The sequence below is a fragment of the Mesocricetus auratus genome, unplaced genomic scaffold, assembly GCF_017639785.1.
Source record: "Mesocricetus auratus isolate SY011 unplaced genomic scaffold, BCM_Maur_2.0 Super-Scaffold_100676, whole genome shotgun sequence".
NCBI classification, from domain to species: domain Eukaryota; kingdom Metazoa; phylum Chordata; class Mammalia; order Rodentia; family Cricetidae; genus Mesocricetus; species Mesocricetus auratus.
The window spans coordinates 36,820,891-36,836,992 of NW_024429266.1; the positions used below are offsets into that span (position 1 = coordinate 36,820,891).

General features: G+C 45.6%; 1 protein-coding gene across 7 annotated transcripts in view; it reads left to right on the forward strand.

The window, feature by feature from the left end:
- Cacna1e (calcium voltage-gated channel subunit alpha1 E) overlaps positions 1-16,102 on the forward strand; it is a 450,477-nt gene that overhangs the window by 371,818 nt on the left and 62,557 nt on the right. For 5 of the 7 annotated variants that reach the window (XM_040737130.1, XM_040737129.1, XM_040737133.1 and 2 more), the window contains 9 exons: positions 1,806-1,918; positions 2,234-2,365; positions 2,797-2,869; positions 3,912-4,029; positions 6,121-6,188; positions 7,564-7,661; positions 11,761-11,817; positions 12,979-13,632; positions 13,976-14,289. In XM_040737130.1, coding sequence (XP_040593064.1) covers positions 1,806-1,918; positions 2,234-2,365; positions 2,797-2,869; positions 3,912-4,029; positions 6,121-6,188; positions 7,564-7,661; positions 11,761-11,817; positions 12,979-13,632; positions 13,976-14,289 — 1,627 coding nt within the window. The remainder of the gene's footprint in view (positions 1-1,805; positions 1,919-2,233; positions 2,366-2,796; positions 2,870-3,911; positions 4,030-6,120; positions 6,189-7,563; positions 7,662-11,760; positions 11,818-12,978; positions 13,633-13,975; positions 14,290-16,102) is intronic. The other 2 variants (XM_040737131.1, XM_040737134.1) reach the window with 1 other exon arrangement.

Sequence of the window (16,102 nt, forward strand, 5' to 3'; positions counted from 1 at the left end):
CATTGATGTATAACACATATACTAAAGAGTGTACATTCAACTATATAGCTCAATGAGATTTTACAAAGCTACCCATAGCCAGAATTTTGAACCACTTATTATCTTGGGCGAAGTCTGGGAGAGAAGGACAAAGGATTTAATTCTAGAGGTGGCTTTAGAAAAAAGAGGTTATACGTGTGTTTATTTCCGACTTCAGTTGAAAATGAACATAATTGTCTAGGCATGCCCTAATATGAACTCACACACTCTTGTATTAGCATGGCTCCATGCAGAACATTCCCTCTTGCTGTTTACTTTCTATATAATATTTAGGTGAATGTCTTGTTGGTAGTGTTCAAGGTGCATTTATGCACATTAACTTCCTGCAGTGCTTGCAGGAGTCCTGTACAAGAGATGAAGTGTTGGAGGTTATTCTGTCCTCTACATGTAAGGTGACAGACACTGCAGTGCTCAGTTCACATTCCTGATTTACTTTGGAACAGAGAAGCAGGACCTTAGGTTTCTGAGCCACCTGTCTTTCTGCCAAACCCAGTCCCTTTTCTGCCAAAGCTCCAGTCAGGTGATAAAGATTCTGAGCACTTGCCCCAAGAACATATGGTTCTGAGTACAGGCAATTTTCAGGCATAATAGCTAGTGAGAGACCATTTTAACCATGGTTTTCTCTTACACGTATTTTTCAGTATTGCTTTGAAGACTCATTTTCATTGTTTCTCCCAGTACAACGTCTACAACATAGTCAATACTCCATAAGTGTATAATCACAAAGTAACTCAGAGCCAGCCATGGTGGCATGCCCCAATACTCAGGATGCTGAAACCAAAGAATCACAAGTTTGAGATCAACCTGGGCTATGTAGTAATTTACAAGGTGGCCTGAGGTATATAGTGAACCTCTGTTTCAGAAAGCGAAAGTTAGGGGAGTGGTGGAGAGATGGCTTGGTGGTTAATGGTTGTTACTGTCCTATCAAGGAATTCCAGTTAGGTGTCTAGCGCTTGTGTCAGGCAGCTCACAGCCACATATAACTCTAGTTCCAGGGAGATCCTGCAATTCTGGCCTCTGGGTCACCTCCATTCACATGTATACCTACACATATACATAATTAAAAATAATTCCAAAAAAGCAGAAGTTGAGGCTGTGGTGTTGATAGACCACTTGCCTAGCATGTGTAAAGAAGGTCCTGGATTCTGTTCCAATTCCCATAAACAACAATCTTGAAGTGTTAATAGCAATTATGACCTCCCATAGTAGTAGACCTTATATTAACAAAGATACTATTACATTGAGGATTATACAGGGCCTCAGTCCTTAAAAGGTATTTAACACAATAGCAGTCAAATGTTCTTGGACGTGCTGTGGTCTGGAATGATGAGAGGATGTTGGGCCCTTTCTGATATTTTGATATTGGAACACAGCCTTGACTAAGTCAAACTGATTTCTATGATTTGGGCATCACTCCTTTGTCTGCATTTATAAGGTAATATGAAGCCAGAACATCCTTTGCTATCAAATTTTTATGAATTCACTAACTATGAATTGTAATTTTATGAAGGCCAAGTCAGTAAACCAATGCCCAGTGAGAAGATTAAAAGTTAGAAAGAAGAAGGGAAATGGTGGGTGGGGTGATACAATATTGTCTTTCTTCAGTAGCTTCTCAATTATACAGTTTGATTAGAATTAGGGCTGACTGGGGATGGAGAGTCTTAATTTCACCAGAGCCCAGTGAGCACTGCTGATAACGTACTAAGTACCAAGATGCTTCCGTCTTCTTTCTCCCTCTTCTCACTGTGACTGGGTTTGTTTCGTAGGTCACAGTGGGCAGCATCTTTGAGGTGGTCTGGGCAATCTTCAGACCTGGTACATCTTTTGGAATCAGTGTCTTACGAGCTCTTCGGCTCTTAAGGATATTTAAAATAACCAAGTAAGTGCTGACATCTGGACTCTTGCCACCACCTTTGGGAACAGAGCTCTTATTTATTTCTCCTCTTTACTTCCCCCTTTCTGCTCCATCTCTCACATTCTTCTTCAGATCTCCCTTCTCTAAAGACCAAACTAGAAAACTCTCAATGACAAAATATTGAATAACACATTTTCCAGGGGAGGATCATGCTACTACCAACTTGTCTTGACACAGACCCAAAGATAGTTTATCCTAGACTTGTAGGTAGATGGCAAGCTGGCCTTAGGGATGACTTGATACCTTGTCAACAACTGTAACCTCATCTGGGCTTCACAGGTATTGGGCATCCCTCCGTAATCTGGTTGTCTCCTTGATGAGCTCCATGAAGTCAATCATCAGCTTGCTCTTCCTCCTCTTCCTCTTCATCGTTGTCTTTGCTCTCCTAGGAATGCAGCTCTTTGGAGGCAGGTAAGGGCCAGGGGGACTTTCCATCCAAAGGAATCTCTGATTAGTCTCAGGCCTGGCAGTACCAAGGTGACTGGTTTGGTTTGTTAACATCTTGTTTGCTCTTGATAGAGCAGCAAATGTCTCTGCTGTTATTACATACACTGGAAAGGGTTCCTGTTGGAAGACCTATCCTTTTGAGGATCTCCATGAAATGATCAGCTTGGAGCCTCATAACTGCTGACCAGCCCAAACTCTGTCTTATGATTTGTGCCATTCATAGCTCATTATTTTTTTTTCAGAAATGGGGTTAACATGTTCATAGAACATATGGGATGGAGAGCAGTGGGTGGGGGGAGATGAGGAGAAAAGAGAAAAGAAGTGGTGAAAATTGAAATATGGGGCTGGGAAACTTGGTAAATGATATTTTTATTCTCCCTGAATTTCCTTTTCAGGTTTAACTTTAATGATGGGACTCCTTCGGCTAATTTTGACACCTTCCCTGCAGCTATCATGACAGTGTTCCAGGTACGATGGCAGCTGATAGCTCAGAAGAGCAATGTACAGGCTCATAGACCATGCTGTATAAGAAGGCAATGTCTTGAGCATTAGGGATCCTGTTTTGAGAAGAGGGCAGTAGTCCTCCTGTTTGAATAATCATTGCAACAATCCCTTAAAGTCCTGTGTGCTTGTTAACACCAGCAAAAGAGTTCTATGACACTCCCCTCACTTGTGAATCTGCAAGACATCAGGTCTTGAACATTTAGTCACAAGTCATATTTGCAATTTGTCTGAAATCTGGAGTATTTCCTGACCTGTATTCAGTTTGCTGAGGTAATAGGATATTTTCCCCCTGCCAGCTCAGAATAGTAGGAATTATTTATTTATTTATTTATTTATTTTTATTTTTGAGACAGGGTTTCTCCGTATCTTTGGAGGCTGTCCTGGAACTCTCTCTGTAGACCAGGCTGGCCTCGAACTCAGAGATGTACCTGTCTCTGCTTCCTGAGTACTGGGATTAAAGGTGTGCACTACCAACACCCAGCTGGAGAGATGACTTGGTCATTAAAGGCTAGGCTCACAACCAAAAATATAAGAATAGGAATAATTTTAAAAGAAACTTTTTTTAAAGCCATAAGGAAAACTCAACAGCTGTACATTTAAGAATTAATTATACAGCTGAAGAAAAATACTACTCAAGCAGACTCTGAGGTTGAAACAGAACCCAGTTTCCAAACCACTGAGGCTTTTCCAATAATGCTACTGTCTTGGAAACAAAGTGTAATGATCAGACCACCAGATCCATGTGATTCCCACAAGGCCTGGCCAACCTGGAGGTGGGAGGGACTCTGAATTATGATGAGCAGGAGTATTTCTTCTTGTTCTCTTTTCATGTTGAATGTCGGCAATTCTCTTCCATATAAAAATAGGATTATTTCTAGAAATAGCTTTCTCCCCTATCTCAAGTGGATAGTTGGAAAAGATTTATCCCTGGTGTGTTACCCTTCACATTGGCTCCATGTTCTCTGCCAACCCAGAGTCTCAACCTGCCCTTTTTTGCTCCCCATAGATCCTGACAGGGGAAGATTGGAATGAGGTGATGTACAATGGCATCCGCTCCCAAGGTGGGGTCAGCTCAGGCATGTGGTCTGCCATCTACTTCATTGTGCTCACCTTGTTTGGAAACTGTATCCTCCTACCGTGTTCTTCTGTAGTCTGTCCATTTCCCAGTACCAGCATTTGAGGAGATGATGGGGGGGGGTGGTAGCAGTGGTAGTGGTGATGCTGGTAGGTAGGTAGGTAGGTAGGCCTTGGATAGGCAAGGGGAGAGGCCATAATCAATGCTTGCTCATACTAAAGGAAACAAGATTTTCATCTTAAGGAATTTGTATGCTAATTCTGTGAAGAACACAAGCATTAAAGAGATGCAGTTGCCTAAATCTGCAATATACAAATAATACCATGCAATGCTAATGTGTTGAATGGTTGGAAATACTATGAGGTCCGTAAAATGTGTGAGGCCTGAGATCATTATATACCGAAATAGTGAATAGATTATATATCTATAAACAGGAAAGCCTACCATGTCATAAAATTTCAAAATAAATATTAACACCCGAAATAGCACTAATACCATTAAGTATTAGTAGTTACTGTGTTGATCCTGTGTGTGAAACCTTTTTTTATTTTTTATTTTTTTTTTTGCTACATAGACTCTGCTTCACCTATTCCTTACCTTGGAAGACAAAAGAAATACTAGATCACATCAAGTAAATACAAATGTATAAAGGAAGACCAATGTTGAAATTCTATAACTCCAAATCCTACACCTCATGTTCTAACTCTGTTGCTGAGGGGAAAAAATACCCTGACAAAAAGCAACTTAGAGGTAGAAAGGGGTTACTGTAGCTCACAGTTCTAGGATGTGGTTCATCATCATGAAGAAGTCAATGTATTCAACAGAGACTCAGAGCAATTAGTCATAGCAAGTAGTTGAATGCAGAGAGGGACGAGTTAAAGCTTACATCAAGCTATTGCCACTTTTACTTCTTTGCTATGATGGTCTGTAACCTGGCATTGGTATCTAAAATAAACACACCCCATATTTTGGGGGGGGTATTTGATCAAAGCAAGAGTAACAAGACTAAGACACTGGTCGAAAAATACTAGAGCAGGAAGACTAAGGTTTGAATCCTTGAGACACTCTTTGTTAACTAGATGTGTGGTCTTCAGAAAAGTCATTCACTCTCTAGGAGATTTTGTTTCCACATTTCAAAAGAAGATAATGACATCTCTTTTACTAATTGTAAGCATTGAATGAAATGATTATTAAATGTATCTTATAAACCGTGAATATTTGTATAAATATGAGGTACCTGGGGGAGTGAAACCCATCTTGAATTGGATTGTAGAGCACAGTAGGGACATTCTGAAGCAGCTGCATTTTTACATATTATTTCACAAAGAAGATATACTTGTCTTTAGCTTTTGTCCTGAGGCCTTCTAGTGGTTGGAACAGACTATAAATGAGATGTGACGAAAAAAAAAGAAAAAAAAAGGAAAAAAAAATGAGATGTGATGAATGCATAAGGAGCTATCTGGTAAGTCACAGGAAAGGAAGGCCAGTTTTCCACAATGACAGCCCCTTGATATTCCTGTTGTAAATAACTAGAGTCATCCTTTTATGCTAGAATTAGTTTCATGTTCTACAACATATGGGCCTCAAACACAGAAGATTGGGACCTTAGGAGTTAGGATATGTAATAGAAGAGGATTTCAGGACAAATTATGTCCATACTGTGACATTTGCCAAATGAATCCTGAAAGCTCTTTGGGACTCTAACAAGAAGAATGAGAGATATCAGATATTATAGAAAGCTACTAGTCTCCTTTTCTTTGTTTTTGGTCTAAGTAAGATTCCAGTCTCCTAGGAGGGAAAGATGAACACTGACACTCAGATCCCAGCACATCTTGCTCAATGATCCTTTTATTGCCTGTTGCTAGTCATCAAGGCCATAGCTGTCTGAAAGTTTCCCCACCATATTTGCCCTTCCAAGTGGTTTGATTCAGGAATTGTTTTTTGTTGTTGTTGTTGTTTTGTTCTGTGTAAAGAGGCAATATGTGGAAAGAAGGAAGACATAATACCACCTTTCCTCTCTTGTGGTCCTTGGCTGCTGCTTCCAGTGTTCAGACAGACAGAAAAGTTCTGGAGGCGCCCACTCAGACTTATTAAAGCCTTTTAGTTTTCTTGCCTGCCCATCCTTAACCCATACCCACAGACACACTGCTGAATGTATTCTTGGCCATCGCTGTGGACAATCTGGCCAATGCCCAGGAATTGACCAAGGTAAGCATTGTCTTCAAGAAAGTTGACTCCTGGAAGCTTTTAGATAGTTGGAGAGCTGCACACTTGTGCAGGAAGCCTGGTTTACTTCCACTGAGTTTGCTGAGCTTTGGTTCAGTGTGGGTCTCTTTTGTGATATAGAAAATAATCAGCATAACTCCATGAGCCCTCGCATGGGTCCTTCTCAGAATTACAGAATGCAGAATCAAGGAAAATAGTAGAACTCTACATTTTAAGCTCTGCCTCTGCTACTACAACTTGTGTTAGTATGACCTTAACTATGTAACCAAATCCTCAAAGGCTTGGGTGTGAGAGTGGTCAGGGGCATTGTGACTCCTGCACTATGGCCACTGGGGTAATCCATTAGCCATGGTTATTTCTAGAAAATTTTCTGTGAAATCAGATATTGCCATTCTCAAAGAGATATTAATTTCTTTCATGGAATTCTCTATTCCCAGGGAAGAAACAGTATTAATTGTCGTGGGGTGGTCCATGAAATGGATAAAAATTCTTGTCACAAAATGAAAAAATTGGTTTTAGGAAGATACATGGCATCTTGAGATTTACTGAACTTTTCCCCCTGGATCTATGATGTGTTGCCTACCCTTCCCACACCTCTTAAAACCCTCGTCTCTACAATATGGGAAGGAAAATACAAGCCTTAGTATGTGAAAAACTGGGTTTGAATCCTGCATCTTTCTGTTACTGGCTGGTTTAGATTTGGTGAAAGAACTGATCTCCATTAATACCAGTTTTCTCAGATGTAAGAGGGAAAGACACATCTGCCTATCTGTGTCACAGTATTACAGCAAAATTCAAGTGAAATACTGTGGCAGGGGGTAGGGTGGGGTTGGAGAGCATGCTAGGAAGATATGTATATTATAATACCTCTATCAATGACCTGGATTTGTTTCCTTGGTGTTATCACTTCAAGCAAGAATATAGCTGAGTTGATGCTGGAGAGATGGCTCAGTAGTGAAAAGTGTTCAGTGCTGGTCTACAGGGCCCAACTTTAACTGTAAGCAAATGGAGTGGCTCACAGATGTCGGTAACTCCAGTTCCAGAGGAATGCAATGCCTTCTTCTGGTTTCCATGGGAAAATGCACATATCACACACACATACACACACACACACACACACACACACACAGAGAGAGAGAGAGAGAGAGAGAGAGAGAGAGAGAGGGAGAGTCTCTGACTCTCTGTCTCTCTCTTTTGAAAAGATAGAGGCCTCTGCCTAGGAACCCACACAATATGGGGTTTAACACTCCCTTTTGCTTGCCTCATCTTGCTTGGGCTTCAGAGTTCTTGAGGAGGGTCGAAGGAAGCTGCCCTCCATAGGGCAATCCTAGGTAAACTATCCCTGCTTTGTGTCTAGGATGAGCAGGAGGAGGAAGAAGCCTTCAACCAGAAACATGCCCTGCAGAAGGCCAAGGAGGTTAGCCCGATGTCTGCACCCAACATGCCTTCTATTGAGTGAGTAGGCCATCCAAACACTGACCCTGGGCTTCTGGGGCTGAATCTAATTCATCAATGCCTACAATAATCAGCTGTAGGAAGGCACCTCCCCTGTCCCATGAACTGTTCATAGCACATAGTACATTGTTATAGGGCAGGTAATAAGAATAGTGTGGGGGGGCATCACTCATCTAAGTCCAAGAGGGACCCTCTGGGTAAATAGAAATCTAAACATACAGAGGATTGCTGTGTGGCTTATAAAGGAACCATCCCTCAGCAAGGTCCAGTGTGGCTTATAGAGACCCAGAGGGATAGAAGATACTGGGGCCAGTGAAATTGGCACCAGTCAGTGCAGAGGTCCTAACCCCCAGGTGAAGGATTCAGCATTTATTCAAATGAAATCATGGGAATGCTTAGCATCCTGTGGTTTCCACCTTAAAATATCATTTGGTCCCATGGAAGACCGGTTGTGGGGGCCCAGCATGGAAGCAGTGAGATGAAGCTGGCTGTGAGCATAAAGCAGGTGATGATTAGATAGGCAAGGGAAGTAGCCATGGAGAAGATGACAGTTCTACTCAGTCTATATTTTTGAGTGTGAGCCAATGAGATAAATTCATGGATTAAATTCAGTAAGGGTAACGATAGAAAAAAAGGAGAGAGAGAGAAGAAATAAATATTTTTCACAAGCTTCATAGTTTTGGGGTCCAAACAGTGGCACGGGGGTTGGGAGCATTTGTTGGAACTTCAGAGGTAACAGAAATACAGAGTTCATTTTGGCCACATTGAATGTGAGATGTTTCTAAGGCATCCAAGTGTGTGAATAGGCTATTGGTTACACACGTCTGGAGCACAGAAGAGAAGTTGGGATTAAAATAAAGATTTGGGGGAAGTCATTTGCATTTAGATGGTATTTAAGCCATCAGTGTGGGTGAGATGACCCAGGAAGAGTAGGACAGGGAAAGAGTGGAGCTGAGGACAGGGCTGAGCATGTTCTTCTCTGGCAGAGGGGAAGCTGGGGATTGAGGCAAGGGAGTGTAGCCAGGGGACAAGGGAGGACAAGGAGCGTGATGTCCTAGAAGTATATATCGGAGTGAGCAGAGGCCCTGCATGATTTTGAAGGACTACCATCTCCAAAGTGGACAGAGAAGGGACCACTGGATTTAGCAAAACAGGAACATTTTAGTGACTTTTCTAGTGGCTTGGTAGAAACCGTGTCCACATGGAACAGATCTGAGGGTGAATATGGAGGATAGCTAGGATCACTCTCCCAGGTCCAGCCTGGATCTGTCCTCCATGGGAGAACTTGGGGAGTCAGTATGGTCCTGCAAGGTGTGGCCTCTGCACAGTAACGGGGGCAGTAGAAGAGAACCACAGAATTCCTGGTGATAATCAGGGCATGCGGGAAGCCTGTATGAGGGGCCCTGCCATATCCGTGGGGAAAGTGGTAACCCACTGAGAAGTAAAAGTATATCCTGAGCTACTGGTCCTGTCAACCATTACTTAAAGCAAGAGAAAGAAGAGTCCTTGGTGGCTCGGTCTTAATAGGAGGGAGTAGCTTCTGAGCGGCCTCTGCCTCACCCATTGGGATGTTCCCCGTTCTACACAGTGCCTCCTGTGAATACTTTACTGTTGGTTTGCATTTGCTTCCCAAAGCTGGAAAAGCTTGTCCTTTAAGTCTCTTTTCTGTGAGCCTAGGAAACACACACAAATAATTAAAGATCGATTGGGGAATATGAAACAAGTCCTTCCTCTTCAGAATATTCTCTGGTTTTAAGTAAATTTTTGCTAAAGTCACATACACACAGGCATCCAGAAATGCAGATGGATAGGACTTGCTGCTGCTGGGAGTGGGTGGTTCTATTTACTGAGATGAGGAAGCTTGCGGGAGAAGAGGGTTTGGAGGGATGTGATTGGGAAAGATGATTGGCCCAGAGTAGAAACTATTTATGGAGTGGAAGAATGAATGAAATGTGGGTAGGCCCAGCTCTGTGGGGACTGAGCAGTGAACACCAGTGCAGAATGAAGGTGAAACAGGCACTTTGAATGTCCACAATAAGATGACGACACCAGGGCTTTGGTTGCTGTCCATACGCTATGTCGTGTGTACTGCTGCTAGGAGTGATACCAGGGATGTGTGCCTTGCTCAAGTGTGCAGCCCAGCAACTGGTTTCTGGTCAGCGCAGATGGGGCTACCATGGATAACCACGGAAAGAGCATTAGCACAAGCACAGGTGCCCAGTGGCAGCCCTAGTTGTCAATAACATGCTCTGTGGCCTTAAAGAGAACCACTTAGAATCCCCGAGTCTCTGTTTGCCCATGTTTGGACTCCTGCTCTTTTACTTCACACGGCTTCTGTGGGTATACACAGATCATGTGCACATGAGTTTCAGTTAGTGACTGCTTCTCTGTGTGGCTTTGGAATATGACAGCAAACTTGGAATCTTACCTACATGAGGTGAAGTCAAGTGTCAAGTATATGCCTGGATGTATGACAAAGATTAGTTTCTCTTTTGCTTGGAGTGTGTGTGTGTGTGTGTGTGTGTGTGTGTATGTGTGAGTATGTAAAAGAAAGTATGCATATGTGTGTGAGAGAAACTGTGTGCATGATAGAGACAGAAAGCATATGTGTATGTGTGTAAGTGTTGTGTTAGATAGACAGAAAGTAAAACTGTGTGTTTGAGAGACAGACAGACAAACACACACACAGAGAGAGAATGAGAGAGAATGAGAGAGAGAGAGAGAGAGAGAGAGAGAGAGAGAGAGAGAGAGAGAGAGAGAGAGAGAGAGAGAATCCTCCATATACTTACTTACACGTGCTCGTAGAGTGCTGGTATTTGAATACTTGAGAATTTTCAAGTAGACGATATGATATGCTTCTCCCAGTGGGTGTGCATGTTGCCTGTCTAGAGTGTATGCTTCTATTTCTACATGCTATCCTTGCTTCTCACCCTCCTCCCTGCTGTAGTACAGGCTGCTGATGCTGAGGGAAATGTATTTTGTTGAAGAGTTCACAACATCTCTGCAATGATGGCTATATTATGAGTGTTTGTGTGCACACCAGAAGTGTCCTTGTGAACAAATGTACTTGTGCACAAATGTAGTGCTACTTCCAGATATCCCCAAACATACTTGGATTGGCTGCCTCTGCTTCTTAGGCCCTGCCCTTGTATGAGGCTCCTTTCCAAGTACATGGGATGTGGCAGTAGAGCAGAGTTCATTTCCCTGGCATGCTTGCCACTGATGAGAGTCTTCTCAAAAGGAAAAGCATTTACCTGCTTCCCAGACCCAGCAGGGCTCATTGGGCTGGAACAGGGTCCTCTAGTCCAAGGGCTACAGCAAATTCATCCCGGGATGTCTCAAACGAGTTGCCCTCTACCCTAGCCTTGGCCCTGGGCTGGCATACGCAGCTCTACTTTTGTAACTTCCATCTATCCCACCACCCTGATCGTCCCTCAAACGTGTATTTGAAAGGATACAACGCATATGTAGAGGTGATATTTCTTTAAACCAGCCTAAGGTCAGTTGTGTGTTTCACCCTGCAGGATAGAGCAAACCTTGGAGGCTTCTCATTTAGGGCACCACTGACATTCTGTGGCCGCTGGGGTGTAGCCCTGTCCTTAGCGACTCTATAGCCCCACTGGTATGCATGACAGAACATGTGTTTCCTCTGTGTTCCATACAATTGAACCAGGATTTGATGTGGGAGTGATAAGCCGGAAGGGGTCATACCTGGGTGAATGTGCTTTGTTAACCTTGAAATGACTGGGGAGGGGAACAAGTGCTCATTAAAATAGGACTCAAGAGGGTAGCGGTGTGAGCTCTATGGGGCCTAGAGTTTGAGCATTAGAAGCTATATCCTACATGAAATAGTCTGGCCTCTGGGATTCTGCACGTGTGCTTCAGAAACAAGATCTGTGTAATTTGCACATAGCAAGGACTCAGAGGTCACTGTGGGAGCACTGTAGGGGGAGGGGAATCTACAGAGGGCAAATAGAACCATGGAAGCCCTGTGGACATGCCAAAATCTCTGGCTTCCCTCTGGACATCTGCCGGTGGCTGTGGGGCTTGCAGGGCCAGAGGTCGGGGTGGACTGAACCTGTCCGTTTTTCTTTCCCAGAAGAGACAGAAGGAGAAGACACCACATGTCGATGTGGGAGCCGCGCAGCAGCCACCTGTATGTGTGTACCGGTCTGTGTGTTTGGGAGTGCCTCTGTGTGGGCATGGGGACGATGTGCTTTTGTCCTGGCCACGGACAAAGTGACACCGAGTGTAAACGTCAGCGTATGCCTTGGTGTGTGGAGTGTGTATGTGTGTGCTCCATGCACATCTGTGGACACGCCCCTAGGCACCTTTCAGAGTGTGCTTCTGTCAGTGTGTCTAAAGTATGTGACGGTGCGCTGTTTGCTCTGGTGTTTGGCCTGAGAGTGGGCATGTGCTCACATTGGTAATTAGTGTCGGTGGGGGTTCCTTTCGTGTAGGCAGTTGTGTACATCTCTGTGTGGGCCTCAGTGAAGGTGCGTGTGGGTCCACGTGCATATCTCTTTAACGGTTGGTGGGTGTGTGCCCACAGGCACGTGAGCGAAGGAGTAGGTGTCTGCCCTTCCAGCTGAGGAGCCCACGCCTATGTTCTCTGTGTCATGTTTGTGTGTTCCTGCTGCCATGTGAATACTCATTAGGGCCTCCGAGCCGAAATGCTCAACAGCAGTTTGGGCGTGGACTGCTGGTGGTCTCTGCGAATGCCGTTTTTCGTGGGTTTCATTAGCAGTCGTTTTAGAAGCCCATACTCCCCTTACTTTGAGGGGCTGCTACCACTGTTAGCTCATGGGGCAGCTTGCCACTGTCATTATCTTTGTCAGTAGCTGAACATGGTGCATCTCAGCCCGTGCTATCCCAGGCTTAAATTCGAGAGGGATGTGGAGAGGAGGGAAGTCTCTGGCCATGAATAAAGGGCCATTGGTGGGTACATAAGAGACCCTAATTGATACCCTCAAACAAAGGAGTCCTGGGCAGGGAAGGCTGGGTGAGTCTTTGTACTGCCACTCTCACTGGTCTTGGGTACAGAGGCTGAGTCCTGGGCTTATCCATCCTTTAGTACTGTACCACAGAAGCAGGGATTGGGGGGAAAGTACCCTATCCCGGACTTGGAGGCACTGGTCTGACGAGTTTCTCATGTGTGGCCACTCTGCTCCTTGCATCTCTGTGCTTCTTGTCTGGGCTCCTCACACCACCCTCCTTTAGCTCCTTCACCCCACAATCCCTATTCATGGCTCCTGTAAGCCACCACCCCTAAGCTGTCAGGTTCTGACGGTAGCCCTCACCCCTTCTCCTTTGTCAGGAGGGAGCGGAGGCGCCGGCACCACATGTCTGTGTGGGAACAACGTACCAGCCAGCTGAGGAGGCACATGCAAATGTCTAGTCAAGAAGCCCTCAACAAAGAGGAGGCCCCGCCGATGAACCCCCTCAATCCACTCAATCCACTGAGCCCTCTCAACCCACTCAACGCTCACCCCAGCCTCTACCGGAGGCCCAGGCCCATTGAGGGCCTAGCCCTGGGTCTGGGTCTTGAGAAGTGTGAAGAGGAGCGCATTAGCCGTGGGGGTTCCCTCAAGGGAGACATAGGGGGCCTGACCAGTGCCCTGGACAACCAGAGGAGCCCCTTGTCCTTAGGCAAACGGGAGCCACCTTGGCTGCCCAGATCCTGTCATGGAAACTGTGATCCAACCCAGCAGGAGGCTGGGGGAGGAGAGATGGTAGTGACTTTTGAGGACCGGGCCAGGCATAGGCAGAGCCAGAGGCGCAGCCGCCATCGCCGTGTCAGGACTGAGGGCAAGGAGTCGGCCTCCGTCTCCCGGAGCAGGTCCGCCAGCCAGGAGAGGAGCCTGGATGAAGGGGTGTCCGTTGAGGGGGAGAAAGAACTCGAGCCTCAGGGCAGCCACAGGAGCAAGGAGCCGACCATCCATGAAGAGGAGAGAACCCAGGACTTAAGGAGGTAAATGAGTCCCGGGAGGGCTACAGCTCAGGTTGGTGTGAGGAATTCTGTGAGAGAAACCCATATGGGTCTCAGTTTCCCCTTTTATAAGATGGAGATGATGCCAAAACACCATCTGTATGGAAATGTTTTCTTCCAGAGCATCTCTGTAGAGTGGGACCTGGATGAGTGGGAATGAGTCAGTGGGTATGGCCCAGGGGTGTTTGCCCCTCTGTGGCTTGATGGGATGTAAGACAAGGCATGCTGTGTGCTCTCCAGCAGGCCTGCCCTGGCTCCTCTCCCCTTTCCTTTTAGGCAGATGCATTAGCCATTCTTGAACAGCTTCTGAACCCTTTTTTCTCAGGACCAACAGTCTGATGGTACCCAGGGGCTCTGGACTGGTAGGAGCTCTTGATGAGGCAGAAACTCCTCTCGTCCAACCCCAACCTGAGTCGGAAGTGGGGAAGGATGCAGCTCTGACGGAGCAGGAGGCTGAAGGCAGCAGCAAGCAAGCCCTGCTCGGGGAAGTACAGCTGGATGTGGGCCGGGGCATTAGCCAGAGCGAGCCTGACCTCTCTTGCATGACAGCCAACATGGACAAGGCTACCACTGAGAGCACCAGCGTCACGGTCGCCATCCCTGACATCGACCCCTTGGTGGATTCGACAGTGGTGCACAGTGAGCAAAGTCCCTGTTTTTTCACCCCAGCCCTCCACTCCAGCCAGAGCTAGGGGCAGCTGGCTCTGGGATCCCTCTAATAAAGCTCTACAGTGAGATACCCAAGCAGGACTAAAACATTTTCCACAGTCGTGAGGCAGTGATCTCTTGCAGAGTTAATTTCCTCAACTTTAATTCTGTCCTGTAGAATTTGATCCTGTGAGTCCTCAGAGCAGTAACCTGTGACTCTGGAACCAGTTAAGTCCTGATGTCACCTGATGGCATCCTTGTGACCTCCAGGATCTTCTGGGAGAACCCCTGGGGTGGACTAGCAGAGTGCTTCTAGCTCTGGTCCCTCCTCTGCTCAGTCAGTGGTGTCAGAAAAATCACTGCATCTCCGGAGGCCACTGTGTCACATATAATGTGAGAGCACTGAGCTAGATCATCCCTGGAGATCATCCCCACACTAACATTTCATGACTCTATTATTCTTATCAATTTTCTCTCTCCTAAGAGCACTCAGTCACACTTCCCCATCAAAATTCCTTCAAGCAGATGTTAACCTATGAAACATTAACAGGAAATACAGGGCAAAGCGCTTAACCTACTATGGAGTTGGCTCTATACCCCATCTGTCCCTGAACCACACCTCCTGCTTCCTCCCTTCACGTTATTCCTGTCCCGGCCCCAACTGCGTATTCCATGTCTACATTAGTCCCATGTCCTGTGCCTGCATTGTCCTACCCCAATCCGTTCTCTGCCCTATCCCTGAGTCCCTTTCCTGCTTTGCTCCCATTCCTCATTCCTCCCTGTATTAACCATGCACCTTATTCCTGTCCCTCCATGTCATCCCTTCGTTAACCCTGTGCCCTACAATGTGCCCCCACTCTGTCCTTCTATTACTCCACTTCCTACTCCATCCTGCACCCCAGGCCTGTAGTAACAGGTTGTGGCCATGGGGCTCTATCAGAGCGGGCTGTCCTTCCTCTTACGCATTCCTCTTTCGCACGACAGTCTCCTTGTTCCCCTGCCTCCTCTCTGCTGCTGCACTTCCTCTCTTACTCTGCATTCTCAGAAAGGCCAGATCTGCTCTAAAAAGTCAATCTCCTATACCCAGTACTTGCTGGGGTTGACTTGGGCATGTTTCAGGTTTCCATGTCCACAGCCATTTTTAATGTCTATCTGCTTTTATATGTCTATTAAATAAGAAGTGCTTGAGAGCCTGTCTTAGGAGAAGCATGTTAGCTTGCCCATCTGTCTGTTCCCTGCTAGGGCTAGTGTGTAGCCTTTGTCATAGGTACAGTGTGTGTGTGATAGAGGCTTTTAGGTTCATACTATCATTTAGCTGCTATAAGGCCCCACCATGGGCCAGAAACACAAACGCTTCCTACTTAGCCTGAGTCTCCTCAGTAGTGCCACTCAATGGTCACAGAACAGTGGGGGTGGAGGTGAGGGGTTTCCCAAGCCTTCTCTCCACTATGCCAGCCTTCTGTCCCCTGACTTGAGCATAAAAACAGAATAGTCTCTTGACAGTGCTACGTGACCCCTGGCTGCTTCAGCTCCCCCTAGTCCTGGAACATAGTCATGGGCCTATATTCACATGAATATTACATTCTCATTTCTATATCCATCATGCTGGGGAAGGCACAACCAGAAAGGCAGTGCAGAGAGAGTAATGGTTTCTTGAAATCTTCCACTGCAGAGATTTTACGAAAGTGTGTAGGATAGCTGTATGACCTTGGAGAAGGTATGTAGATTCTCTGAACTTCAGTTTTCCCATCTGTATAATGGTAGTAATAAATATATGCCACTTAAGGGTTACTGATATGAAAAT